We start from the raw sequence: 27,358 nt of genomic DNA, 5'->3' as shown, positions 1-27,358 counted from the left end.
AGGCTAAAGAAAAACTACATAACACTGCATAAAAAAGCCCTCATTTGATTAGGATATGTCATATGCAAAGAGGTGTTCTCATGTGATTGCAGGGCTTCAGTTAATGAAAAAATTAATGTGTAGTCCCAAGCAGCTGGAAAAAGATAAAGGATTTTTAGTATTTAATCATTAATTTTATTGAAATTTAACCTCTTAAAATTACAGTTAGAAATAAACTGATTGATTTTCTGGTGTAGAGCTCTGTAAAGTATATCACAAAATGGGTAAGGTTTGAAGGAATCACAGTGAGTGACCTGATGCAACCTCCCTGCTCCAGCAGATCTCTTATAACTACTTTGAAGATCTTGTGGATTGATATCAATCTTAAAACATACTAGAATGCTGACAGACCATGAATTAAGTTCGCTGCAGTACTGTTCATGGTCTTCGCTAGTTTGTGTCTGGAAAAGAGATGGTAAAATGGGATTTTTGGATGGAAGTGAGGGGAGTCAGATGTATGTAAGAGAATATAATGATAGAAAAAGCTCATCATGTTGCATTTTTTGATCTGTATTTTTTTATTTGAAGTAGTGCCATAGTGCCAAAGGACGGTTTAACCTTCCACCACTACCGCTACCATCACAGCCTTTAGACTTTTTAATACCTTCATTCACATGTTTCTGTATACCAGTGCTGATAGCAATACCATGTGGGCAGAGACTTGGCTGGTGTGTTCTGTCTAGTAACAGACTTGTGATAATCAAACCTCAAGTTGGTTTAGACTATGCTAGTACACTACAGTTTCAGAAATATTTACGTGGTCTGTAGGGACTTTCTGAAAAAGCAAATTTGTCGTTATAATGTTTAATTCCGCGGGGTACTAACTCCTGGTAGAGCTATCAGCACTGGATTTGAACTAAGATTTGTTTAGCCTTCCAGTCTGTGTAGGTAACCTTGATGGCCTTCAGACTAGAGATTTTGATGCATACATATAATTCTATTTAAATAATCAGGTACTCTGTAGCTTTGAAACCCTCTTGTCTTACAGATGTGGTTAGGTGTTGATGTACCAAATCAAGGTAGTAAACAGTCCAAGATGCAGTTGGAGGCCATCCTGCCCTGCCCTATGCTCTGTGAACTGACCTAGCTAGGCCTTGTTCCTCTATCTGTGAATGCGTGACTCATCGATATGGGCGTTTGTGTTGGGCCCATACCAACCTTGTTTAGTCCCACAGTGTTTTGTTCGCCCCACGGAAGCAAAGAAAGCAGCAGATGAAGCCAAGATGAGGTTTGCCCACATAGATGGAGATCATTTGACGTTGCTGAATGTCTACCATGCTTTCAAGCAAAGTAAGTCTGTGTCTGATTTAGTAAAATTATTTATACTTTGTGCTGCCAACTTCGATTTCTGGGTTCCAAGGACACTTGAAGGGCTTGGGTTTTGTTATTTCAGTGCTACTTTCCTTTGGGGGTCAAACAAAACCAAAAAAACTACCCAAGCAATCTTGTAATAAACTGATGAGCATACAAACAGGCCAGACTTTTAAATCAATGCTGGGTAACCTTGGACAGAAGAAAGCGAGTGTTCCTGTAATTAAGAAATACTGGAAGTTTATCTAACATTAATTATAAAAAATAGGCATAATTGCTTAGTGATTTTTCAGGTAGAGCAATGCAGAAAAAAATGTGAATTTGTAGAAGGATATGGTCTTATAACAAAAGCCTTTTTAATTCCAGTTTCTTAAAGTAGGTAGGAATTCTGTGATAAGGCTTTGGAATAGATTGAGAGTTGAAGGGATGATGCATCTACAGGTAACATACATGTATGATACATATATTTCAATTGTGTAATTTCTGTGGATGAAATTTAGAGAAAATGTGTGATCCTCTTTAACATAGCTGAAGTGCATTTTAGCAGCTTAAAGAAGATAAGAATGAAGAGGTAAAGCTAGGAGTTCTCTTCAACAATGAGAAAGTGACCGACTTTTTTTAACTGACTTGTACTGGTGGCAAATAAAAAGATTGCCATAAACTGCCAACCATGTGAACTTAGGTGCTCCAGTTATACTTTCCTATTGGCAAACAAAAAACAAGCAGTCTTTTTACCCTGAGTAAAAAGAAATCCAGCTTAATGCCCCTTTGTTACAGGTTTGATTTAGAAATTCTGTATTGAAACCTTCTAACACTGTCATTATATGACAGTCCAAAATAAGTGCAAAAGTCGATAAATACATGCAGTTTACAATACAAACAATAGCTGAGAAACTTTTATGAAAGATCTGCAAATAAAAAGGTGTGTTGCCTTTTTTTCCTGTTAGCTTTTTTGTTAATAGGATCCAGAATATCTGACAGACAATTTGTGCATGCTTCTAGAAACCATTGCTTTAATACTCAGGTTACTGAGGGATGGAATTTTTCAGGAATCATCTTACGAAATTGTGAATTGTCTTCTGGAATTAGAAGACAAAATGCTACCACTGTTTATATATAGAACAATATAAAACGTTTATGGGTTATCCATGATACATAGTTCAGTTGGCTCTGAAAGTAGTATGCTATGGTACTGTACAGTAGAATCATAACTGTACAGCAGCTTCATTCATACTTCATTTAAAATACATTCTGTAAGGTAAAGTGCAAGAAAGAACTTGGACTTACCTCGGCTTCCATAACCTTCATTATTTTCAGTGCAAATTAAGAAGAGTCTCTTCTTTCTGAGAGTTACCTTAAGTTTTAATTCTTAAGGCTGGCTTTGTTGGAATATTAAACTGACAAAGATTAGAAGAGCATTACTTGAAAAGTCAGAGAATAGCTAGGGAGAACTAGGTTTCTTGATGTGAAACATGCAGGTGTTTATACTGACAGAATGGCTGAGGCTTGCTGTCTCATCAGATTTCTCAGAGCTACCAGCAGTAAAGAACAGTTGGAGTACAGAGTTCTGTTACAGTGGCTGTATTTTACCAATCACATTTACTTAAACTACTGTGAGGTGTGTCACACTTTGAGAACAGACTGTATAGCTCTTAGCTTTTCCTTGAGTGTTTAATTTAAGTAGGGTTTCATTTCTCAAATACAGCGTAGTTATGCACAGTTATCTTGTGTGTTCATTGCATGCTGCAGTTAAAGGCTGTGTGGTGTTCCTGACATCATGTTACGTTTTACACTTCAAGTTTGGAAGATGGTTTTTCTAGTTGCAGGATGGGATTTTTGAATTGTCCAATATTTAGTGGTATGGTATTTCAGTAAAACAGCAGTGATTGTGTTTATGTTACATTGGTGAGGGGGGAAAAAACCTTGCTTTTCTTCTGTCCTGACCATGTGCTTCCTGGATAGAAAAGTTTTGGCAAGTTACCTAGTGTAAGAAATCAACTGAATAAACCAAGATCTATTACCATTTATAAAAGTTTATGGATATTTTTTTCTGGTTCATCTGACAGATGAATTGGTTACTTGCTATTTCATTTACTTGTTCTAATTTTGATTCATGTTTTCTAATGTTGCAGATCATGAGTCGGTTCAGTGGTGTTACGACAACTTCATTAACTACAGGTCCCTGATGTCTGCAGACAATGTACGCCAACAGCTGTCACGAATCATGGATAGATTTAATTTGCCTCGTAGAAGCACAGATTTTACCAGTCGAGACTATTACATCAACATAAGAAAGGCATTAGTTACTGGGTATTTCATGCAGGTATGTGTGTCTTTTTGTAGGGAAATTAGTTCAGTGTTTGTGGCTCTTAGTGTTGGTATCGTTGTTATAATTTGCTAAAGCTTAATAAATGTTACTTAAATTACAAGTAGCTGACTATATTACCAAGTCAGGTTGCTAGGTGATGACTCAAGTAGCACATTCTTTAGTCAAATGGAAAAAAGTTGAAGGCAGTCTTATCAATGTATCAAAATCTCCTTTCTGGTATGAGCATTCATAAAGTAACTACATAAAACATTTCAAAGTAACTGCAGAATATGTAATTCAAAAGTTATTTGTAATCTGATACCAAAAGGGGAAGTATAGTGGTGTGTAAACATGAAAAATACGTGATACTTACAGAAAGAGAGTATTTTCATTTGTATATTTTTCCATATTTATATTACAATTTTCAATTACATGAGTCAGATACTGGAGCACTTCTGTAATCTCAAGATGTATACTGTTTGAAATGCATTTGCCAATTGAGCCAGCATGCTATGGAAGCCAGTCTCCACTGCTGCCACCTGCATGCTTTGCATTTCCAGTTAAGCATGCCCCGAGCTAGAATGCAGACTGCTTGGGGTTTTGTCTATTTTTTTTGTTTGGTTTTGGGGGTTTTTTTGGTATTTTTCCCCTTAGTCCCATCCTGCTGTGTTTTTTCTCTTCAACATTCATCCTTAAGACTGCGCTCTTGCAGATACAAGGTGTGAATCTTCATCCTCCTTGTTGATTTTGGACTGTTGTGATAATGCTTTTCGTAGCAAAAAAGCATTTGATACGTCTCTGCTACATCTCTGCTGTAGCCTAAAACCTCACTTCTGGAGAGTACAATCTTGTTATCTTTAGGAGGCTTACCAGTGCCCATTGCATTTCCTCATTTTTCCCTTGGACTGCACTCTGGTGGTGGTCAAACACAAACACTTGCCAGTTGGTCAGTGCTATGCAGGTGAAGATGGCATGGGCCTGACAAGCACTGCACTTACACACCTGAACTGAGGCATGGACTTGGGCACCCTGTCCTTAAACTGCCCCTGCTATGTGTTGTCTCCAGGGCTCAGCCAGCCAGTCTGCAGCAAAAACATGCTCTTGGGTTTTCAGAATACAGAAATATCAATGTGAGCAACAGCATTTCACTGTAATGCAAATGCAAGATTAAGGCTGTTGGCTGCTTTTAAATGATTAAATGGTTATAAAGCCTTACTTGCTGTAACCTTTCAGACACGTGGGCTGTAACTGTTTTCAGTCCTTGAATTTGGGACATGTTTTCTGCATATTTCTTGGCAAATGCTTCAGAGAACATTCCCACCTACACCTTTAATTCTGTAAATGTTACGAAAGACAAAGAGCAGTTCTGCCTGGCATTCTATTTTGGGCCCCAGGCAGGTCTGAGTGCCACAGCTGCACTTTTGTTTGGCACTATACCCCATACCTTCTTTCACTTAATTGGACCTGTGGGGAGGCCATGTACTTGGAAGTTGGTGTGCTCTCTGTTTGTTTTTTGTTACTTGGAGCAAAACTCTTCCTCTAATTGGTGTTTTCCTATTAGAAAACACCTATTCTCGTGCATGGGGAGCTGCACCAGTGTTGGTGCAAGTAGATTTTTGGTCTCTGTGTCGTAGGAGTTAAAGATCTGACTTTGTGTTTTTGCTGTGAATACAGTAGTAAATAGGCTCATGCACATGAAAATTAAAGCTTGTCCAGAAGTCTCCTTGGGCTTCCATGGTCAGTGGGTTCTTTACTGCCTCCCTCACACAAAATGCCTAGCAGAATTTTTGGGGTGTATCAGGATATAGCTATAGCTGACCTGTTGGAACTATTTGGAGTGGAAGCCATTTCAGCTGTTATTCTTCTGCTTCAAAGTGTTTGTCTATTTTAGTTTGGGTTTCTTCAGCTCTTTAATAGTACCATGAAATACATACCATGATAGTGTGGTATGTATTTCAACTTGACTCTGAACCTTTTATGATGAATTCCATGTTGCTTTAAGAAACCTTCAGTAGAAAAATTTTAAATACTCAGATGTTATTTACCAGCAGCTGAAGTACTTACAGTTGTAGTCTGTACACATATTACACCCTCTCCAAGCTAATATTCAGGCTGTAGCATTTGGGAGCTCTTGTTCAGAAAACTTTAGTAATGAAATGCATACATCATCCTTTGTCCTCTTAGTACAGAACAAGTGTGGGCACTTGTGAAATGTATGCATGTACTCTAGATACCTTCTGCATGTAAAGTACTGAGGTGTGTGGGAAATACATGGCAGAAGTTGATTCTTCAAACTTTCTGGATTTAAAAAGGCAGTGTGAAGTGGAAAAAGCAGTAGTAGCCATTGTCTTGAAATACTTCTCATTTGCTGCATTGTTTAGACTTTGGTAATTGCCTACTGTCCTAAAAACAGTCATAAAAATTCACTGTGGAATTTTCTGTACTAATCAAGATATGTGGTTTAGGTCAGACAGTATAGGCTTATACTGACTATTGTAATAGTACTAAGTACTGTATACCTGCCTTCAGTTGTGTGTCAGAGACAGATAAATGTGGAATTTCTGCTGGTGATGAATCATCTCTTTACCCTTCATATTTAAATGCAAATTTAAATCCCAGTAAATCTGCCATAGACAAGCAAAGTGAATAGTAAAATAATTTAAAACTGTCAACAGTTATGTGTATAGTGAAACTTCTGGAAAGATAGACATTGACAAGTTAAATGTCTTGTAAAATTTTTGTGCTGTCTCAGATTTCTTCTAGTTCTTATAATGCAAAACTTTTTAAAATAACTGTCTGTATCACACATCAGAATATGCAAGGGATATGTAAAATACAGCAAGGGTGGTCTTTGCCAAAAGAGAAGTACTGATTTCTCAATTACTTTGTTCCAAACATAGTCTGTCTTAGAAAGGGAGAAGAATTGGCATATCGTATTACTGTAATATATTTGTAATTTGGTAGTAAATTCCCAGAACTAGATGTAGATTATTTCTCCTACTTCTGTTAAGTAACTAAGCATACTTTATAAAAAAAACTAAATAGGATAAATACTGTAGCTTAGTGTTAGGTGGGGATCAAAGTAAGTCACAAGAATAGGTAACCCCTTAATGGAGGCTTATCCCTGATACCCATTCAAAACTAAGCTTAGAATCTTTAAAGTGTTAATAGTAGCTGAAGTAACCGTGGCTAAGACTAAGCAAAAAATAGTTACACTACAGAAAGTAAGATAAAGAAACTAATTGGAAAAGGCAAGCAAATGACTTCAGGATGGGTCCTCTTCCTCTTAGTGATTTTGGTTTTTATCAGTTGTCAAAAGCAACTTAGGTGTTTATCAATTTTCAATCTAGTATTAAAGACAGAACAAGAACTGATAGTTGAAAGTTTAAATTAGAATTTAAAGGTGGAAGCAAGTCCTGTGTTCTCAAATCAAAGAATGGGCTGGGTTGGAAGGGACCACAGTTGGATTATCTGGTCTAGCCTCTCTGCTCAAACAGTCTCATCCTAGAGAATATGGCGCAGGATTGTGTTCAGACAGTTCTGGAATATCTCCCGTGAGAGAAATCACAGACTCTCTGGGCAGTCTCTTCCAGTGCTCTGCTACTGCAGAGTAAAGAAGTTCTTCCTCATGTTCAAATGGAACTTCAATCCATTTTTGTCTGTTGCTTCTTGTCCTGTTGCTTGGCCACAGAAGAGAGCCTGGCTCCTTCCTCCTGCCACCCTCTCTTCAGATACTGATTAGGCACTGATGGGGTCCCTCTTCTCGAGGCTGAACAGGCCCAGCTTCCTCAGTATTTCCTTGTAACAGAGATGCTCCTGTCCTTTCATCTTTATAGCCCTTCTGTGGATCCGCTCCAGGAGCTCCATGCCTCCCTTATACTGAGGAGCCCAGAACTGGACACAGCATTCCAGATGAGCTGCACTAGGGCTGAGTAGAGGGACGGGATCACCTCCCTCATCCTGCAGGCAGTGCTCTTCCTAATGCACCCCGGGATACCATTGGCCCTCTTGGTTAGAAAGGTGTACAGATCAAGCTTGGAGTCTTTCTTGGGAGACGTGATGTGGTCAAGCACAGGCGATATATATCATGGTCACTACAGAGGATAAACTTAAAAGACCAATACTGTACAGAAAGTTAGATGTCAGATGGTTTACCATCTAATTAAAATCTCATTCCCAATGCTACTCAGTCTTTGGTGCTTATTTCTTGTATGGAATTATGTATATTTTGAAGTCTTTACATAATCAGGCTCTTAAAATAATAGAATGGTAATAAAATAAACTTACAACACAAAGGTGGTCAGTGGTGCATTTAATAGTATTCATTTTGCTCTTTAGGAATGCAGAAGAGTGGTTTAAAACTTTTTAATAGATTCAGAAACACTCTTGATGTGCTCCAAGCAGAAATTTTGGAAATCCAGGCAACTGCCAAGGTTCCTTTGGTGCATGCTAGCATTGGTTTGTCAGAAAGAACAAAGACCAGTCATTTCTCTGAACTGTCTGTCAAGACTACTGTGTCACAATGTATAGCCTTAAATCTAAAAGGGCTGGATCTTGTGGTACTATTCCTGCTTTTGACCTTCCAAGTGCATTTGGATTTAGTGTTAATGTTTGATTGAAGACCCCTGACTTCACCCTCTAGGTTCAATGACATGATAGCTAATAAATAAGCACGAGCATACAAATTGAAATTTCAGAGGAGGGTGTGTAATTCTTAATAAAATTGTGGTGAGAACTTGAAGTGAAACCTTTTCCTCTTGTGGTATGTGCCACTGTTTCCATTTGGGTTTGTTGTGTTCATAGAAATATTATAATTGTTCTAAATCATCAGCCATGTGGGCTTTCTGGGGCTGCAGAGTAATCTGTTGCAAAGATATATGGGCTGGTTTGGCACTTGCCCATTCTTCTAGAATCATGTTCAAATAGCCTAATTCTTTGGTGATCTCAGGGTTCAGGTATGTTCTGTAGTATCTTGCTTGCTACCACTACTCATCAAAGAATGAACACTTTTTTGACATACTCTTTATGATCCTTTGGTTTCTGTGGAAGCTCCTGCAGAATGGTTGAGGTGAAAGGGCCCTCTGGAGGACACCTGGTCCAACCACCCCTGCACGTACAGGCATCGCTATTGCTTTCAAGCCAGGGTTTCAGAGGAGCAATATAAGCTGCCTCCCATTTGTCCTTGTTTGCTCTCTTATGTCAACCTTGGTGCCTGCCTGAGCCCATTCTAAATTCTTTCAGCTCAGTGACCTGGCAGGCCACTTACAAAGCGGGAGCAAGAATGGGCTTGGTCAGCTGTGCTGGAACAGAACAGGCCAGGAATGAGCAGGAAAACACAGCAGCTGGCAGGTCACTGTGGCTTGCTCTGGAGCCATAGCTTCACTGTGTATTTCCCAGAGTTGCTATCACTGACCCTGAAGTTCTTTACCAAGGTGTGTGTGTGCCAGCAAGCACACACCGTGGAAACATCTAAAGAGGACAAATACTGCAGCTCACTGTTGCCTCAGGATTGAAGCCAGTCACAATAGTATGTAACCATCTAAAGGTGACTTGTTCCTGATATCAGTGGTCTAAGGAAACATTTTCTTTGTAATTGGGATTATTTTAATTCTTGTCCTTCCCTGGAAATTAAGAGCTAATTAAGAGATACAGTTCTGTAGCATTTTATTTTTCTTTGAGTATGCTTCAGAATTATGCAAAGTCAATAAGAAACTCTACCGTTACAAATTACATGCAAAAGAAAATTGTATTTGGGAAAGGTGGAGTATAAGACTTTACTGTTTTAATACATATGAGTGAGACTGAGGTGCTAACGTTAAATTGCATTGAATTTAACAGCACACTTTTTTAGAATGAAACCTAAAAAATGCATTGTTCTGTCCTTTTCTAGGAAGAAATAGAACAGGTAAAATAGATACTTCCGTATGCATGTGTACTTTTGATCTGAAAAATGAAATTGATTTTTAAACAAAACTTCCTTTGAAAAAAATAGTAATCCTACAGCAAGGTGTGCTGTGTTTGTGCTAGACCTGTGACAGATGAGTATCTAGTCTAGTCTGGTTTGCACCTATACTGCTATTTAATGTTACAGATGTTATATTGAGTTAAATAAAATTAGGCCTAAATCATTACAGACAGTGTGCTGTTAAATCTCCATTTAAAGGGATTTCTTCTGGTTTCCCAGACTTGAAATAAACTGTTATCTCTCAAATCTTGTGTGACAAAATTTGCAAACTATTTAAATATTTTGTTCTACTCCTAAAACATGTTCTGGATATTAATGTCATAACGTTTTAAAGAGAAGTACGCTCAAAGTAAATAAATTCTTAGTAAAGAGATATTCTGGCTTAAAACTTGAGGTAGCTATTGCTTTAGAAGGCCTGGAGTTTTAATTTAATAGGTGGAACTTGCTCTTGACTAGGCAAAAAAAAAGGTGGAATAAACCTAGGAATTCAAGAAAACAAGGAAATATACAGTCTATATTAAAGGAAAACATCTAGTGATCTTATTAAAGAGACATGTTTTTGATGTCTTTCAGCCATTGCCCAACCTATTTAATCTTTTTCTCTGTGTGTGTGCGTGTGTATATATATAATGAGAGGAGATTATTTTCAACTACTGGTAACAAAGGGTTAATTTTAGTTACTTGTTCTGTTAGATTAGCTGTTTGTACAGAGGATATCATTGGAAGGATAACTGTCTGCTTTACCAAATCTTAATGAGCTAGATATCGGAGCATCTTGGCAAGGCAGGCATTATTCCCTTTCATAGAGCAAGGAGCTTAGTCAGAGGGAGGTTAATTGATTTTCACCAAGGTCACAGCACAAGTGTGTCGCTGAACCTACATTTTCCAGCTCTGAAGCTCATGCTGTAGTGAGACCTCTCTCATAAAAGGATAACGTTGTGGCTTACTGGCCCCACGGTGGGGCTACTGCAAATGAAATGCTTGAAGCAGATGTCTGTAGTAGACCACAGTTGACTTTGTGTGATGTTGCAGACCTGTCCAGAATATATACTTCCTTTGTGTTTGTGTTGTTGCTGTTCCAATAATGATTATTCTCTTTGGGTGATAATTATTTTTGTATGTTGCTTGAATTGTGTATTAGAATTTACACGTACCATAGTAGTTAGCAAAAGCATCTGGCATCTTGATTGTGTCTATAAAAAAAACATGAATACTTGAGGTGGTCAAGTAACGTGCCAAATTTAGGTGACGTTTGAAAGTTGGGTTAGTTTGTTTAGTATAAAACACTTAACAATCAGCTTGAAATGGCTTCATTTAAAAATTGCCTGTGTTAATGGAAAAATGTCTTTTTATTTAGGTGGCACATTTGGAGCGAACAGGGCATTACTTGACAGTGAAAGATAACCAGGTGGTGCAGTTGCATCCCTCCACTGTTCTTGATCACAAACCAGAATGGGTGCTGTATAATGAGTTTGTCCTTACAACGAAGAATTACATCCGGACATGTACAGACATCAAGCCAGAATGGTAAGCCAAAGTATTGCAACAGTCATGATCTACTGTAGAGTTCTTGGGGTTTTTTTTCCTTTTTTTGAAATTGAGGTAATTCTTTTCACTTTCCTGAAGCTAGTTTTACAAAAATGGTTTGAGGAATGGCAATGGTATGGACTGAGATCTTGTAGATGACTAAAGGTTTTCTTTGTGGGTACTTGTGCCTTTTCGTGGGTTTTGTGTTGAGACCTCTGACGCCTGGATTCTGTGTACAGTGCACAGCTTGACTTAGAACTAGTTACTACAGTGAGCCTGGAGCTGCTTGGAGTTGTGAGGTTTGGGAGTATGTCCTAGCACCCACTTGCATACCTGAGTTAGTTAGGAGATAGCAGTACCACAGTATCAGTGCTTCTGTTCTCAAGATCTAGGACTTTTTCTGTCTGATTTTTTTTCTGAAGGTTCTGAACAGCATTTCATGCTTTCTTAAAATTCAAAGGAAAGAGATGATAATAGTGGTAGAACTTCCCATGTTGTGGTACTTATTCATCAGCTAAATATGTCAAGGAAATCAGAAGCCTGAATCTCTGCAGACAAGCAGAGATCTGAAGCATCTTGCCTGACTTTAAGGTTGTACTTTAATTACCAGGTTGTAGTAAGCTTTGGGGACATGGGAAGCTCTTCAGTTGCTGTAATTTTACTGTTGTGCAGGAAGAGTTTAAAGATTCATAAGCTGGAAAACACAACATGATATATCTATATTGTCTGTAGTATCTTAATGGAAAATGTATTTGAATCCTTGCTTAGAAATCTTGGTTTAAGAAACACTGTCCAACCTAAAGCAGGATCCTATGGCCTTGGTTGTACTTTTAAATTTGAAACAACTAAGGCTGAGCTGTACTCTGACACAAGTGATTGTTGGTGTAGACTTCTGTGGCTGATGGACTCTGACATAAAGCAGAGGCTCTGGCTCTGTGGGTTGCCATGGCAAGTACTGAAGCAGCTGCAGGAGTCTGTAAGGGGCCCATGGCCAGACAGGAGCATCTTGTGAGACTCATGTGTGTGCTTTTTGCTTTGAACTTGGCCACTTGCTCAGGATGGCACTGCCATTTTAAATGTGTGTGCATATGTGTAAATTTCAGTTAGTCTTAGAATTGCAGAATGAGCTGAAAATAATGGATAACTTTTGTTTCCTTCAGTTGTAGAATTTCTGTAAAATCCATTTTAAAGTTTGAGTATCAGTAACAAGCTTTTCCTTTTTTGACAGGCTGGTGAAAATTGCCCCTCAATATTATGACATGAGCAATTTTCCACAGTGCGAAGCAAAGAGACAGTTGGATCGCATCATTGCCAAACTTCAGTCCAAGGAATACTCACAATACTGAATTTATGCTTTGAACTGAAGTTATTCAGAGGACAGCTTTAAGAGATGAAAGGATTCAAAGTTCAAGTTGTGCTCTTCACTTTGGTTCAATAATGGCCTTTATTTGAAAGCTTTTTAATTTTTCTTTACAGTAAATATTCCATTCTGATTTCATAAATTAAACATTTATGCCTCCCTTTTGTGTTGACACTGTAGCTCATACTGGAAAAGCTAATCAATGTTTTGCAGTTTATTGAAAGTAGTTCTATATATAACAATGTTATAAGCATTTCTTTAGAAATGGTTGAAAATGCTTCTAAAAATGTGATTATCGACCATGGTATGCATGATCGTTGTAATTGTTGACATTCCTTTTAGAAGTTGTGAAATGTTACAACTTGTGCTTCTGTAGACACAATCTTTGGCTTCAGTACAAGGGTACTGACTTCAATAAAGTCTATTTATACTAATTTTGTGCCACAGTATGTCAGTATTTCTATTGTTTTGATTGTAATATGAGAAGCCCATTTAGTCTCCCATTAAACTGCTGTTTGATTGACATGGCAGTAGTTTAATATTTTAATATTAAAAATACAGATGTTTAATCAGCACAATGATGATATAATATGATGCATACAATGTTGATCCCTTGCAAACTTGTTAAAATTATTTAGGAAAACTCACAATGCATGCAGATGTGTTAGGAGAATGCTTTCTTCAAACATAGCCCTAAATATTTCTCAGACAGAACTGTAGTAGCGTGTCCTATAAAGTGAAGTATGTGCGGCCAGGTAGAAATTTCTCTGCTGGGCAGTGTTGAGGTTCTGTTTAGGATCAACACAAACAATAGCATAAGTGACACTGTAGATCAAATCACACTGCACCGTTGTAATTTTATAGTGATTTTTCATGAAATATGATTTGACAGCATAATCCCATGAGGAATTTATAGTAAAATTTGATCATAGGGCTGGAGCACCTCTCTTAGGAGGACAGGCTGAGAAAGCTGATACTGATTAGCATGGAGAAAAGAAGGAAGGGACCTTACTGTGGCCTTAAAATACCTCCAGAGGTTTTAGAAGAATGAGTGAGGATTTTTACCAAGGCCTGTGGTAAAAACTTTTACCAGTTACAAGACAAGGGCAAGGGTTTTACTCTGGTAGAGGGTAGATTGAGACATAAGGAAGAAATTGGTCGCTGTGAAGGTGGTGAGGCACTGCAACAGATTGTCCAGGGAAGTTGTGGGTGCCCAGTCCCTAGAGTGTTCCAGGTTAAGTTGGATGGGGCTTTGAGCAGCCTGGTCTAGTGGAAGGTGTCCTTGCCCATGGCAGGAGGGTTGGAACTAGATGATCTTTAAGGTCTGGTTGAACCCAAGCCATTCTGTGGTTTAATGTATTTGATCAGATTTCTGGTTTTCCCTCCCTCTGGAATACATTGAGCTTTGGTCCTTCTGGCAAAGAGCAGCTGGATCAGCTCTTGCTGAAACTGGTTCCCTTAGGAAGAGATCTGTGCTGCTGTAAGGCTGAAGCAAAAATAGGTTACATTTGCAGAGCTGATAACTAACCTCAGACTAATTTTAAGCACTGATGTTTGGGGTATCCTGTCCTATTTAAATCAGCAGTGGGCTATAAAATTACTTTGAATACTTGGAGGATTTTCTTCCAGTTCCAACTTTTTTTTTTTAAATTGCCATTTATATGATGGGGAGTAGAGAAGTTTTGAAAACTTCGTTAGGACCTAAAATAGTAACAGTGAAGATAAAGATGTCAGAAGATTGAAATTTGAGTGGATGTATAATATGCAGTGGGACTTGGGAGCCTGTCTTGGGTTTGCTAAGTGAGAGGGAGTGTTAGATGAGTCTGGACTTTGTTACCCTACCAAACCATTTCCAGTAGGAAGGAAGGAAAGAGCTTCATTCTGCATAAAATGTCAAATGATTGTGTTTTCAGACTGCAGTTAGCAGAGGTTTTATTTAAAATAGGGATTCTGCACTCCTTAAGCAGCTGGATTTCATACTAGTATTCCTGAATGTGCAAGTGTTGGTTTTGCAAATTGCTGTTCTAGGATGACTTGGGCTGGATATGTGGGCTTTCCTGATGACTTGCTTATCCTCGATGTGGTGGGCAGAGGGGGCTGCTTTGTGCAATGCTGAAAACTGGCTGCTCCCCAGGTAAGAATTGCTCTAGTATTTGTGGGCAGCCTTCAGCTGAATGGTGTAGAACCACCTTCTGCATGACTTTGCCTGGGTCTGGCAAGGGCCACAGACAGTTCTCCGCTTGAAACGCCTCAGGGACCCCAGAACCAGCTGGCATCAGCTGCTGTAGCTTAGGTCCTTGGGGATGGGGGAGCAGATGGCTATGGCTGTGAGGGGAACTTGACACAGGAAAGACTTTGGCTTGTTTTTGGTGGTTTTCTTTTTCCTTAAATTGTCATACCCACAAGCTCAGCTTGGGCTGTGACAGCTGACCTGGGCTCTTTCACTGTGCTACTAGGAATGCAAATACTTCTGGCCAAACTTACATCCTCTGACAGCTGTGCAACCCTGCCACCTTCCAATTAAGCTGGTGCCACCTGGGCTTAATTGGAAGGCTGGTGGTGTCCCAGCTGTCACTGGGGACAGAGCAGGCCCCCACCCCTCCTGCAAGCTACGGGAAACAGCTTTCCTGCTGGGATGCTGATGGACTCTGGGGAATAGTGCTTCAGGAAGACATGGAAGCCTTGACACCTGGGGAACCTATTGCATTTGATACTTGTGTATTCCTGAAAACACACCCCTGTATTGAAGAATTCACAAAATACTTTGCAATACTTGAGTTTAGGACTAAAGCATTTTCTTACAGGGGACTATGTGTGCTGTGTGTGAAGTCTTTTGCAAAGAATTGAGTCGTGGAGAATGGCCCCAGGGTTGGAGGGGCTTTGTGCAGTCTGTTGTCTGCGCAGTACTGATCTCAACTGAGGCCATTCAGGGGTTCGGGGCAGAAACACAGACTCACTTAAATCACTGTGGATATCTTAGAGTTACTGCAAATCTCACTTTTGATGTAATTTTAGAGCCATATAGCAGTGGGAGGGGAGCCAGGTGTCTATGGAGTCACTACCTATCTCTGAAGAAGTAATGACAGTGACAGCAGGGCTTCTTGAAGTAAGATGTTTCCTGACTCCTACAGGGAAACTATTAGGAGCAACCTCCTTAGGTACTGCTGTCTCAGGGGTACAGCAGATGCATGCAGAGGAACTTCGGTTTGAGAGTAGCTCTGGGTTTTTTTAAAGTTCAGTGTTGAAAGATAAAACCTTGTTCCGTTTTTTCTGATGGGAAAAATGTCAAAAAGGCTGCCCAGAGAAACAAAAGGAGACCAAGAAGGAGACATAGAAATCAGTCTGCTTTATCTGTGAGCATAGGGAGGTTACTGCCTCGCTCTTAAACGTTAAAAATACTCAGAACTCTGCCCATGGTCAGAGCTCTGCCTGCTTATGCTTCTATACTTACGCAGCATGCAGTCAGTAAATAAGGGGAAAAGCTGGAAATCAAGAGTTTGCTGCTGTCAAATAGAAATTCAGCTTCTGTTTTGTTCTGTGCAAAGCCACAACTAGACTGCATGACACTGGGGCTCTTTCTGCTGGTCTGTGGAGCGAGGGTTCCCAAATAAATTACAGAGCTGCCCCCAGCAGCTGCAACATTTGCTGTTCTGCTGTGTTCCCTGCCTTACTTATGCCACTTTAGAGTGTTCAGACTGCTAGTAAGGGTGTACATGTGTTTTGGAGTAGAGATGAACTGCTCCTTAGGATTAACTGGTTATCTGATTTGGAACAATCTAAAAGAAAAAGTGATGTGTTGGTTACTTAGAGTGATCTTTTTATCAGAGACATTCTGATGTTTTTTGAAAATATTTGGTTTGTATATAATAAACTGTTTATAATGTGGGACTTTTGGAAATACAGAATATGGATGAGATGACAGGAAAACAGTACTAAGTGAAAGGAGTTTTATTTTTTGAAAAGAGAAAGTCTTCAGTCTTAATTGTGCTGCTGTGTAATACCTCAGAGCAGTAAAGGGCTAGTATCAGTGTGAGATAATAACTGTACTTAGGTTTGTTAGACACAGAGGTAGTTCCTAATGGCTAAGTACACGTGGTTAGGTACATACCTTCAATATGGAGATACAAAGAAGTGACCAGTTAATACTGTGTTTAGATTAGCATGTAGAATTTTTGCCAGGGAATAGAATAAATGGTGAGTCCATGCTTTGCCATGTTCTGATGCCATGAAAGCCCCTGAACTCTTGCTTTTGGGAGATCTGTATGTACTGCAGTACTAAAGACAGATGCTGATGTTCCTTTGGGGTTTATGAAGGTGTCTTCATTCCTTGTTCCTCTGCCCATTCAGGGAAGGTAGAGAGCAGCTGGCGTGGGCCAGCCTGGGTTGGTGTGTTCTGTATCACTTTGGTCAGTTTTGTCTGATCACCACCTCCCTTTTTGGACCAGGGATTGTGACACAGCATTGGTTTGTGACATGTAACTTGCATCCTGCACCGCTACCCGGTGCATACTGAAAACTGCTCATTATTTGCCATAAGAAATGCAATTTAAAGCAAAAATGCTGACATTAGCTTTCACTATTGTCATGGTTTCATTTGAAAAAATAAAAGGCAAAGAGTTTTCCTACCATCCAGTCCAGCTACAATTATTAATTTGTAATCAGATTGCTGTAGTTCATTGCTGATAATGTATAGCAATAAAAAGCCATAGCACACCATAACAGTAGAAAGCAGAGAGTTATATTGTAAATTTATTCACTTACTGTAGTTCGTGAAGATTAGACATTTATCTTGGTTTTAGAACAGCTGAGGGTTTTAATAATAAACATATTTTACTATTAGAAGTATAATCTTACTCTGGTAGTTTGTTGACCTTTCAAAATCATTTAACTTACTCTGGTAGTTTATTGACCTGAATTTATTTAACCTTATGACTATGTATGTGACATTAGATTTATGTGAAGCAGAGGGAAAAATTATCTACTTGGTCAGCCTAGTTTGATTTTCTACTAGTAGCTCTGACAGTGGTAGCTTTATTTTGGGGTATGTATGCTTCCTGGAACTGTTCCTAGAATTGGGCATTGGTTCCCAGTAATACAAATGTCTCATTTTTTTAAGCTTCAAAGAGGCAGCTTTAAAACCAGAATGAAACCATTATGAGAGCATTTGCCCCTCTCTTCTCTTTTCCTTTCACAAATGACAAGCTTGGGCTGCCTCTTAATTGGAACTGATGTGTTTGAGATAAGTGGTTGGCATCAAGGAGATCCAAGCTTCCACTATCAAGGGATTAAACTAAATATGGTAACGGCAGTAAAATAACATTCCTGTAGATAACAAGACTAGTTCTGCTGATTGTAGGTGTTTGATCTTGCAATTTCAACTCGAATATAGTGGTTTCTCAGGAACACTGAATGTATGTTGGACAGATGATAAAATAATTTTCATTTGTGTACGTCTCAGCTCTGAGTGGTTCTTCCAGCTGTGAAAGCTATGCAGTAGTTTTGTTGTATAGAAAAATAAAACATAGCACAAATTAATGCTGATAATAAATATTTCTTGTGGCTTTAAACATGTGTTATTTTGGGTTGGTCTTATTCCTTTAGCTAAAGCAGGCCTCTTGCCTTCCTTTTGAATTCAGTGTTTATTTTGTGAGCCTATTCCATTAATGTTCCCAGCCTCATTGCTTCCAGCAGCATAAACAATAAACACTTAGAGCATCAGCTCTTACTGGGCTTCATTGAGTGGAGGGTACTGGTAGATGTATTTCCTGAATGCTTTGTCTATTTAAATATTCAGCTGTGCAGTCAAACCACTTCTGCTTATATTAGTAACCAGTTTTCACCTCAAAAATAACAACCTTTTCAGCTTTATGAAGATGCTAGTGTTTGCTATCAAAATTCGTGTACTGCTTTAAAGACTCACAGACTTAATTTGACCTTTCAAACCTTAGGATGGTATCTTTGAGGTTATTTCATTTTGCATGTTGAATAACAAGTAACTGATAAGCCTTTACTGTGACAGGGATAGTATCATTCTTTTAAAGAAATAAATGCCCTTTGAACCCTTCCTGAAAGGCTTACAATTTGTACAGAAAGGCTTACAATTTGTGCAGCAGCAGCAGCAGCAGGTTTGAAGCAGTGTGAGTCACAACATGTTTCTCTAAGCAGCTGTCCAAGAGGGCATTGACAGCTTTGTTCCAATGTGTTACTGGTTATACAATATAATGGAAGTAAACTCAAATTACTGCTACTTCTACATACTTCAAAAAATAGTTTGATTAAGAGCAGAAATCAAATACAAGAACTGACAAGAATTTAAAATTCCAGTCTTGATGTTCACAATATGTACCCTGTTTGTTGAAAACTGACATTTAATATTCTGTAAATGTATGGACAATGAACAGTTTCTCCTTGTAAGCAAGCCAGTGTTTTTGCTCTCAAGCTTCTTGCTGGACTTGCTGCTGTGTAAATCCAAACACTGTTCAAATGTCTGTTCTCTACATTCTCAAGCATTGCGAGGTTGAACAGTAATGTGGTGGTTCTGACTCTTCTGCAGCCTACAGAAATCCTGCTTGTTTCTGGAGGAGAATTATAGAAGGAAAAGTGAACAGGAAAATCTCATTTTGAGATCTCATTCATAATCACATTTGTTCTTCACAAAATAATTGTCTCTAATGGATATTATTTTTGCAAGCAAAGTTTAAGCATCCAAATGTTTGTAGTCTAATGGCTTGATATGAGACTAAAGTTTAGATCTCTCATTAGGTACAATGAGGTCTCAAATTAATTTGCTTTTATTTTTAGCAAACTAATTTGATCATAAAAACAACTCTATAAATACTGGGTTTTCTAGACTCAAAGTAGAACTTCCTAAACGAGGAACAAAGTCAACAGCAAATCTTTGTTCTTACTACTTAAAAAACGTTAACGTTAAAAAACCTGCTTTAAAAAAAACAGTTTATTCTTTCCCTTGATTTTGACCAAAATGTAAAGAAAACTACATGGGCTTACAAGCTGCCAAACCATTTCTGGTACAAATGTGTGCTTAGGTTTTCTCCTAACAAGGTTTGTTTTTCTTAATTGGCTCGAATATGATGTCACTAAAGAAATTGAAACTTAGTGTTCTGTCAAAACCCTTTGAAACTTCTATCAATTATTTCTGAGGTTTTGCTGCCTCTTTGTGGTATTTCTTGTGTAAAAATGGAATTCTTTATTGATCAAAGCTTTTCTTGGGTTTGTGCAAAAGACAGTTAAATGCAATTTCCCCCAGTTCTACTACGTGTGGCTGGGAGTCCGTTTCCTCCCTCCTCCACGTTTCCCCCCACGTGATACAGCATGTGCCACGGGAGTAGCTAAATATTGTTTGAATCTGTTATACAGTTTGTGCTGGGAAGGTGCTACTGCTGTATCAATGAACTTTGAATAATGTGCTGAATTAGGTGTAGCCTCCTACCTTTTTCATTATCTGAGCATTGAGGAGATCTCCTCACACCTTTCAGTACATCCATCCTTAGACAACATCTTTACTGTGACCAATAAAATAATGCTGAGTCCACTCCTTTTTCATCACTCAGTACTGCTAATGAGCCAAATGGACCCAGAAGCTGGCAGAATAGCTGGGGGGTGGTTTTCAGATGTAAAGATATTTACACTAGAGGCAGGGACTCATGACAAGCTAACCATCTTGATTCCTGCTAATTTGGGTTATTCTAGGGTTCTCCCCCCAGCTCTGATTAGTTACTTCATAACTATAATCATGCAAACATAATCACAGGAATGTTATTTTGGGGAAATTATAATCTGATAGGGCTTTAGCAATTTATTTACATTGTTAATTGGTGATGAGGCTATAAAAGTTATGAACTACCTCATAAGTTCATGCCTGCTGACATCTGAATGGCATGTATTCACTGGTTGTTATTTATAATTTTGGGGGTATTGAACTGATGGAGATTACTCATGTTGAAAAGCTGCTGGAAGGCCTGAACTAGGAATTAAATTATCATAGTGGCTTCATTTTGTTAGCAGTCTCATTGAAAATATCTTGCTTGCAGGACAATCAAACTCATCAGTGTTCTGCTCTTCCACTTCAGTAGACAAAGTTTTAATCAGTGGCACACTTGATCTTGCAAAATTCAGGGAAAATAATTTCCTGCATTTTTGAGATGAGCAAAATTCATGTAATCTAGCTTTAAAACTCCTGTCACTTTTTTTTCCTTTCTTTTTGAATAATCAGCTTTACTTCATTCAGTTGCCTTTTTCATGTAACTTCAATTATCATGATGACCCAATGCTTAGATGGAATTAGCTCATGGATCAAGAGCAAGCAACTGAATCTGAACGCAGGCAAAGCAAATAACAGAGTGATGGTGAGATCAAAACATTTTGAGAAATGCACCGTTTTCTTGGCTGAGTGTTTTCAATTGGTCTTTGCATTTAGATGGCTTTATAGAACCTTGTTACTCATTTCTGATGGTATTATGTAGCAACACTGAAAAAAAGTAGTTTTTTACTGTCCTTTGCTTTCCTTGGAGCTGCTATCCTGCCTTAGCAGTCATCTAGCTTCAATTATTTTTTTAGCTTTTGGATGAAGCACAACAGCTTATGCAATCTTCACCATCTAGCAAACTTAGAAAAATGAGTTGCATTCCAGGCCTTGATTTTCCTCTTCAAAAGTTAAGGCCTGAACTCAGCTCTGGGATTGGAGACCAGGAATACCAAAGCCAGTGCCAGTGACTTCTTTGGTGTAACTGAACTTTCTGAAGTAAGGGAATCACTTGTTTTGCACAGTAACCACAAGTATTTTTTTTACTGATATTGTGTAGCTGAAGTTTGGGAGTGGTGTCCTAGGATACTTAAAAAAGCTGTGTTTTGAATAATCTTGAGCTGTTATCCTAATATTGGAAACTGTGCAGCTATAGCTCCTGTGGCTGAGGCTGCTCAAGCCAATGTGCAAAAGCTGTTCTGGGAACTCCAGGTCTCTCAGGTAGCTTGGAACTGGGCTGTGTAGGCCTTGTTAAGGTGAAAAAAGCTATTTGGATTTTACCTAGGATACAGTAAAAAGCCAGTGGGAAAAAAAAAAAAAAAAGAACACTGAAAAGATGTTCTAGACGTGACCACGACTGCTGCGTTGTATCCACTTGTAGTTTGATTCTCAATTATGTCTAATCTTACATGTTTGTATTACAGACACAAGTTTTCTTTAAAGTTAAATAGACACCTAAACATTCTGAAATCTCCACTTATTTCTGCTTTAAGTAGGCTTTTACTCCTCTGGGGCTAATTGCTTGCATAAACATTGTCTAACAATGTCTAACAAGTTGCTTGACTTTTCCAAGGGTCTGCTACTTACACTGTTGATCTCCTCAAATATTAAAAAGATGTAATACCTAGCTCCAGAGGTGTTCATAAAGCCAAATGAAATAATTTGTTGGAAAGTGCTAAGGAAGCTTTAAGGTATTAGCCTAATAGAAAACCTATCAGTGGACTTCTAAAGCCTTTCCTCTTCAATTTTTATGGACTGTCTTAATTGACTTTTTATGCACTTATGAATAGGCTACGAAGAAAGTAGTTCCTTTTTTCCCTTTTTCTTTTACCTGCAAATAAGATAGATGGACAGCTTCTAACTTTATTTCAGAATATCTGATATTATAGACTTCCCCTCTGAAAAGAGATTTTCAACTAATGAAGTCGGTAAAGTTAACACATCTGCTAACACAAGTGACAACAGTGACTAAAATAATAGTACTCAAAAACATTTTGAGGTGTTTATGATCACAAGTTTAAAATTATGGAGAACAGAGCACTCAGCTTAGATGCCACACTGACTACTGGAGGGACACTAAGCTACCTAAACAAAATGTACAGTCCTGGAGTTACAGAATCTTCTGTTACAGAATCTTCTGTTACATAATCTTAATTTGGTGGCTACAGGTGAGTTGGACCCCGATTCCTTGGGATTGTTCTGATAATCTGTCTTCTTACATGGAGCATATAAGTTGCACAGTTGCACAGTTGCTTTTCTATCTCAAGTTCTCCACATGGTTCTCAAACCAAAAGACCTCTAGAAGCCTTCCTTGCTCTTCAAGAAATTCCTAAAGAGATCACTCCACATAAAGAAAAGGAAGATGCTCTGGCTTTTGCCTGTAACAATGAGATACTCGTTTCCTCTTTGGGAGGTCTCTGACAACAGCTGGCACTTGGTGATACCAAGATCAGACCTATTTATTATCTCAAACAACAGTCCTTGGCCCAGTCTGGTCTCGCTGCATTTCATGGTCTAACCCCAGCCAGCAATAAAGGCCCACACAGCCACTTGCTCCTTCCCCACCTCCCATGGAATGGGGAGAGAATCATAAAAGTGAGAAAACTCAGGTGCTAAGATAAAGACAGTTTAACAGGTAAAGCAAAAGCCATGTGTACAGACAAAGCAAAACAAGGAATTAATTCACCCCTTCCCAGGGGCAGGCAGGTGTCCAGCCATCCTCAGGAGAGCAGGGCTCCATCACATGGAAGGGTGACTTGGGAAGACAAACACTATCACTCAAAACATCTCCTCCTCTTTTTTCTCCCCCCAGCTGTACATGCTGACCACGATGCTACAGGGTATGGGATATCCCTTGGGTCAGTTGGGGTCAGCTGTGCTGGCTGTGTCCCCTCCCAACTCACTGTGCACCCCCAGCCTCCTCAGGGGTGGGGTGGGATGAGGAGCAGAAGAGAAACCTTGATGCCATGTCAGCCCTGCTCAGCAATAACAAAAACATCCCTGTGTTATAAACAGTTTTCAGCACAAATCCAAACTACAGCCCCACACCAGCTACTGCAAAGAAAATTAACTGTATCCCAGCCAAACCCAACACAGTGCATCAGCCTCTTGCTGTCTGTGAGAAGGCAAGACCAGTCTAATTTAAAAGTTTCATCCTGATTCTCTTTTTTTTTTACCTGCAAAATATGTTTTGGGAACAAATTCCACCCCTCTCCTACTCCTCCAAGAAAAGTTTCTATCTTATTAGACTTTGAAAATCTTTAAGGTGAAAACATGGAAGCAAAGAGCAAAGAAAAATAAATTCTAGATTGTATTAAATAAGATGCTTTTCTAGTGCTTTGACAGTCTTTATCTAGTACCCTGGTACATTGTAACTGCACAGTATTAAGCATCTCTGAAGATATTTGAGTGATTTTTCTCTGTTCCATCTGCACCAGGCCTTTTTTTTCCCCCGCCCCCAATGCAGTATTAATGATTATCCTGAGATTACTTTGGTTATTCAAACACTTAATGGCTTTTGCTATTGCCTCCACCCCTCACCAATCCATTTTCCCAAATTCTTTACAAGAGAAGTTTATCTCCACTTAAAGTTTATCTCCACTTTACTTTTTCCTGTCTACAGAACTGAATACACTTCTAGCATCTTTTCTGTGGAGCTGTTGGTGCACTGGGATGGGATAATAGACAAGAGCTATTTGTGGATTTTATTATGTTTGGTTACACACTTCTAGTAATAGAAGTAGCACACCATTTTTTTACTTCACCACCACCATCATGGTGACAATGTGAGCTAACTCACACAACAGACAAAGAGATTATTGGCCATTTCAGTAATGGCTGGTTGACTGACAACATTACAAATGGTCTGCAGGAGCAACATGTAAGGCTGTCAGTTTTCAGGTCTTGTTTTGCTGCCAGCAGAAGTGCACTCTGCAAGGCCTTGAAAAGGTTCGGGGTAGTTCCCAGCTACCAGCAAAGACTACTGTCTCCACTGGTAACTGATCACTGTGCAGTTAAGCTTAACCTCCTACCAGTGATGGTCCCCCAGAGGAACTCTGTGAAATTCAAATGAAGAGATTTTGAGCTAGACCAAATGGTTAACAGCAGGGTGAGGAACAATGTTTGAAGGAAAAAGATAAGAAAAAATCCCAAACAGTTAACAACCCACAATCTGTTTTAAGAGTTTTAAAGAACTTGGCATGAGAGAGGCAGTCTGTCACTAGAGGAGAGGGAAGTAGGGTAAACGCTACCTACTGAAGTGCATAAATTCATCAGATATTGGGGGGGGAAGTGCAAAATTTGCCTGAATAGAATAAATAGCTCAGAGGTCAGGCTATGCTGGAGTGTAGAGTCAGAATAGAATGCACTAAGACTTAATATGAAGAAGAAACGTGCATAAGTGAAATTGTTTAAAATGTTAGAAGTGAGATGCTTTGAACACTGACCCCTCAGACAAAGGGAAATTCAAGAATGACGGGGAAGTGACAAGGAATTTTATGCCCTAATTGTTGTTGTCTGAAAAGCTGAAATACATTCTTAAGCCATGTGAGTTTTGTGGGTGACTGATGAGCAGCCTAAACAGGATGAAGTCTCAAAGCAAATACTGGAGCAATCTGAGAAACATATTGTAAACATAGTGAACACCTTGCTTCTGATCTGCTTTGTACATTTTGTTACTGGAACTCTTCATGCTGTATTTTTAACTGGTTTAGGGCAGGATGAAAGGCTCTTTGACCTCATTTGGGACAGAGCCGTCTGTCACAAATGTTCATTTGGATTATAAATTCTTGGCTAGCCTTCTTTTGGACAAAGCCAACTCATGTGAAAAAGGTGTATTTCTACAATGCTCGACTGTGTTTCACAGGACTCCATACTTTCCATACTCATGCCATAGTTGTTTTCTTAAATGGAATGACCAAAATATTCCATGGGTGTCACTAAATGGTGTTTTGTTCCTAGGAGTGTCAGGTGAGGGGAAGTGAGGACTTTCAGTGGACTTTAGATCAGTTATGCCACAAAAATGTGTCTAGTCTTTTCTACTGATGGCTGTGGGCTGTTATGACTACTGGGTGGTGCTCAACAAACTACCCTCTCTCCCAGGTAAGCTTTGGAAGCAAACACAGTATTTTTAGGAGTTAAACCCATATATTTTTATATGAAACAAAACAGTTATTCTGAAAAAAATACCATCTATATTATTTGCTTTACATTCACAATTAGCTGAGTTTTGTGATATCAGTGTTAGCTGATGAGGACAATGCTCCCCTCGTCAGAGGCATTTGCTCGAGGTACTGGGTCTGCAAGCAGGATAAGGCATACTAAAGGAGCGGAGTCAACACAATCCAATCTATTTCCGCTAATTTCCTGGAAAACACTTTAGGATCATTATATTTCGCATGACCTCGCCGTGTCCGCCGAGCAATTTAGCGACGGTCAGTGTTACCCTTCCTCAGGGCGGGAGGGTCCCGTGGCCCGGGGCGGCTGTGCGGGGCTGCTGAGGCAAGCACCCCCAGAAAGAGGAATCAGCGGGAACCGCACCTGTCAGGAAGGCTCTTGAGAAGTTTCCCGTCCGTTTTCCCGCCCCCTTCTTCTCGGGCTCCAGCGGCCGGGCTGCGGCGCCGGTGTCGAGCCCGTGCCCACACGGCTGCGAACGGAGCGACAACTTTGGCGGCCCGGCCCGGCTCAGCCCGGTACGGCACGGCCCGGCCCAGCCCGGCACGGCACGGCGGGGCCGGGCGCGGGGCGGGGCGGGGAGGCCGGGCCGAGGCCGGGAGGGCGGGCCCGCCCGCGGCGGCGCTGCCCCGGCGCGGCGGGGGAGGACGCGCGTCGCCACTTGCCCGCTCCTTCCCCGCCGCGGTGCGGCCGCAGGTTCCGCAGGCGCCCCTCGTTCCCGTGCGCAGGGGCTGCGCTGCCGAGCGGGGCCGGGCGGGCGGGTGGGCATGGCGAGGGCGCCCGGCGCTGGCGCTCCAGTGCCGGGGTCTCTGGCGCGGCCCGTCCCCGGCGGCGGCGGCGGCGGCGGAGTGAGCGCGCGCACGTGACCGGCCCCGGCCCCTCGGTGCCGCCGCGAACGGCCGCGCTCGCACGCTCCGACACACGCGGTACCCGCGCCTCCATCCCTCCACCCGGCCCTCCATCCATCCAGCCGGCCAGCCCCGCTCCCCCGCACGCACAGCGCCGGCCGCCGCCAGCGCGAAGCTGTCGGCACCGCTCCGCGGGGGCAGCGCCGGCGGCGGCAGCGACCGCGCAAGAGGCGAGAGTTTGCGAGGGCTGCTCGCGCCTTCCCGAAGAGGTTTTGCGCCCAGAGGATGGCTGGCTGCGGGCTGTCGGAAGACGCTTGCTTCTCCTCCTTCTTTTACAACTACACCTCCTCCTGGGAGACCTCCTACAACCAGGTAAGAGGTGGCCGGTGCTGCGCGCTCGCCGCCGCTGCGCCCGCCCGGCTCCTCGGGGGAAAACGAAGGTGGTGCCAGTGTGTGCAGGAAGGGTCTGGAAGTGTTTCTGTTCAGCATGTGTGTGTGTTGCGGGTGGGGGTGGGGGGGTTAAATCACCGAAGAAAGAAATGAGAGAAAAGAGCCTCTTCCCGTGTGCCTTTCAGCCCCCTTGCCTCTGCCCCCTCCCCTCCCGTGAGGAAGAGGAGCATGAGGAGGACTAAGGAACGAGAGCCGTAGCCCGCGGAGGGCTGTGTGTTGCCCGGGAGCAACTCGGGGCTCAGCCGGGCAACTCGATCGGAGTGCCCCGAGCCTGCCCCCGGCTGCACTGAGGGACCGCGCTGAGGCAGCCGGGCGAGTTTGCCGGCCGGGGGGAGCAGGGTGCGAGTGACAGGCTGCGTGCGAGAGGGACCCCCCCGCACCCGCTTCCTCCTCCCTCAGAAATGGCTGCACGCGCATCCAGATCCGTAATTTCGGATCCCGCCGAGGTGGAAATAGTTCGGCTCACCCATCTCTCTCTGTGATTCACCCCCGATCCCCCCTTCACGCACTTAACTTTGATGACTGTGCAATGCGGAGCGCGCAGCCGGGTACCGCCGGCCGGGTCCGTCCCTCCCGCCCGCGCCGGGGCTCGGGCAGCGGGGGGCGGCTGGCGAAG

At 41.0% G+C, this 27,358-nt stretch overlaps 2 protein-coding genes across 3 annotated transcripts in view; both read left to right on the top strand.

The window, feature by feature from the left end:
* Positions 1-18,077, top strand: part of DHX15 (DEAH-box helicase 15) — a 51,018-nt gene extending 32,941 nt beyond the window's left edge. Inside the window, exons 11-14 of the mRNA XM_038134619.1 lie at positions 1,207-1,329; positions 3,483-3,673; positions 10,981-11,150; positions 12,379-18,077. Coding sequence (XP_037990547.1) covers positions 1,207-1,329; positions 3,483-3,673; positions 10,981-11,150; positions 12,379-12,496 — 602 coding nt within the window. The 3' untranslated portion in view covers positions 12,497-18,077. The remainder of the gene's footprint in view (positions 1-1,206; positions 1,330-3,482; positions 3,674-10,980; positions 11,151-12,378) is intronic.
* Positions 18,078-26,111: 8,034 nt separating this feature from the next.
* The window catches only part of PPARGC1A (PPARG coactivator 1 alpha), a 366,794-nt gene continuing 365,547 nt past the window's right edge, over positions 26,112-27,358 (top strand). The window contains exon 1 of one of the 2 annotated variants that reach the window (XM_038135009.1): positions 26,112-26,664. In XM_038135009.1, coding sequence (XP_037990937.1) covers positions 26,578-26,664 — 87 coding nt within the window. In that variant the 5' untranslated portion in view covers positions 26,112-26,577. The remainder of the gene's footprint in view (positions 26,665-27,358) is intronic. The other variant, XM_038135013.1, reaches the window with a different exon arrangement.

Source organism: Motacilla alba, chromosome 4 (assembly GCF_015832195.1).
Source record: "Motacilla alba alba isolate MOTALB_02 chromosome 4, Motacilla_alba_V1.0_pri, whole genome shotgun sequence".
Lineage (NCBI taxonomy): Eukaryota > Metazoa > Chordata > Aves > Passeriformes > Motacillidae > Motacilla > Motacilla alba.
This window is presented reverse-complemented; position numbering and strand designations above follow the sequence as displayed.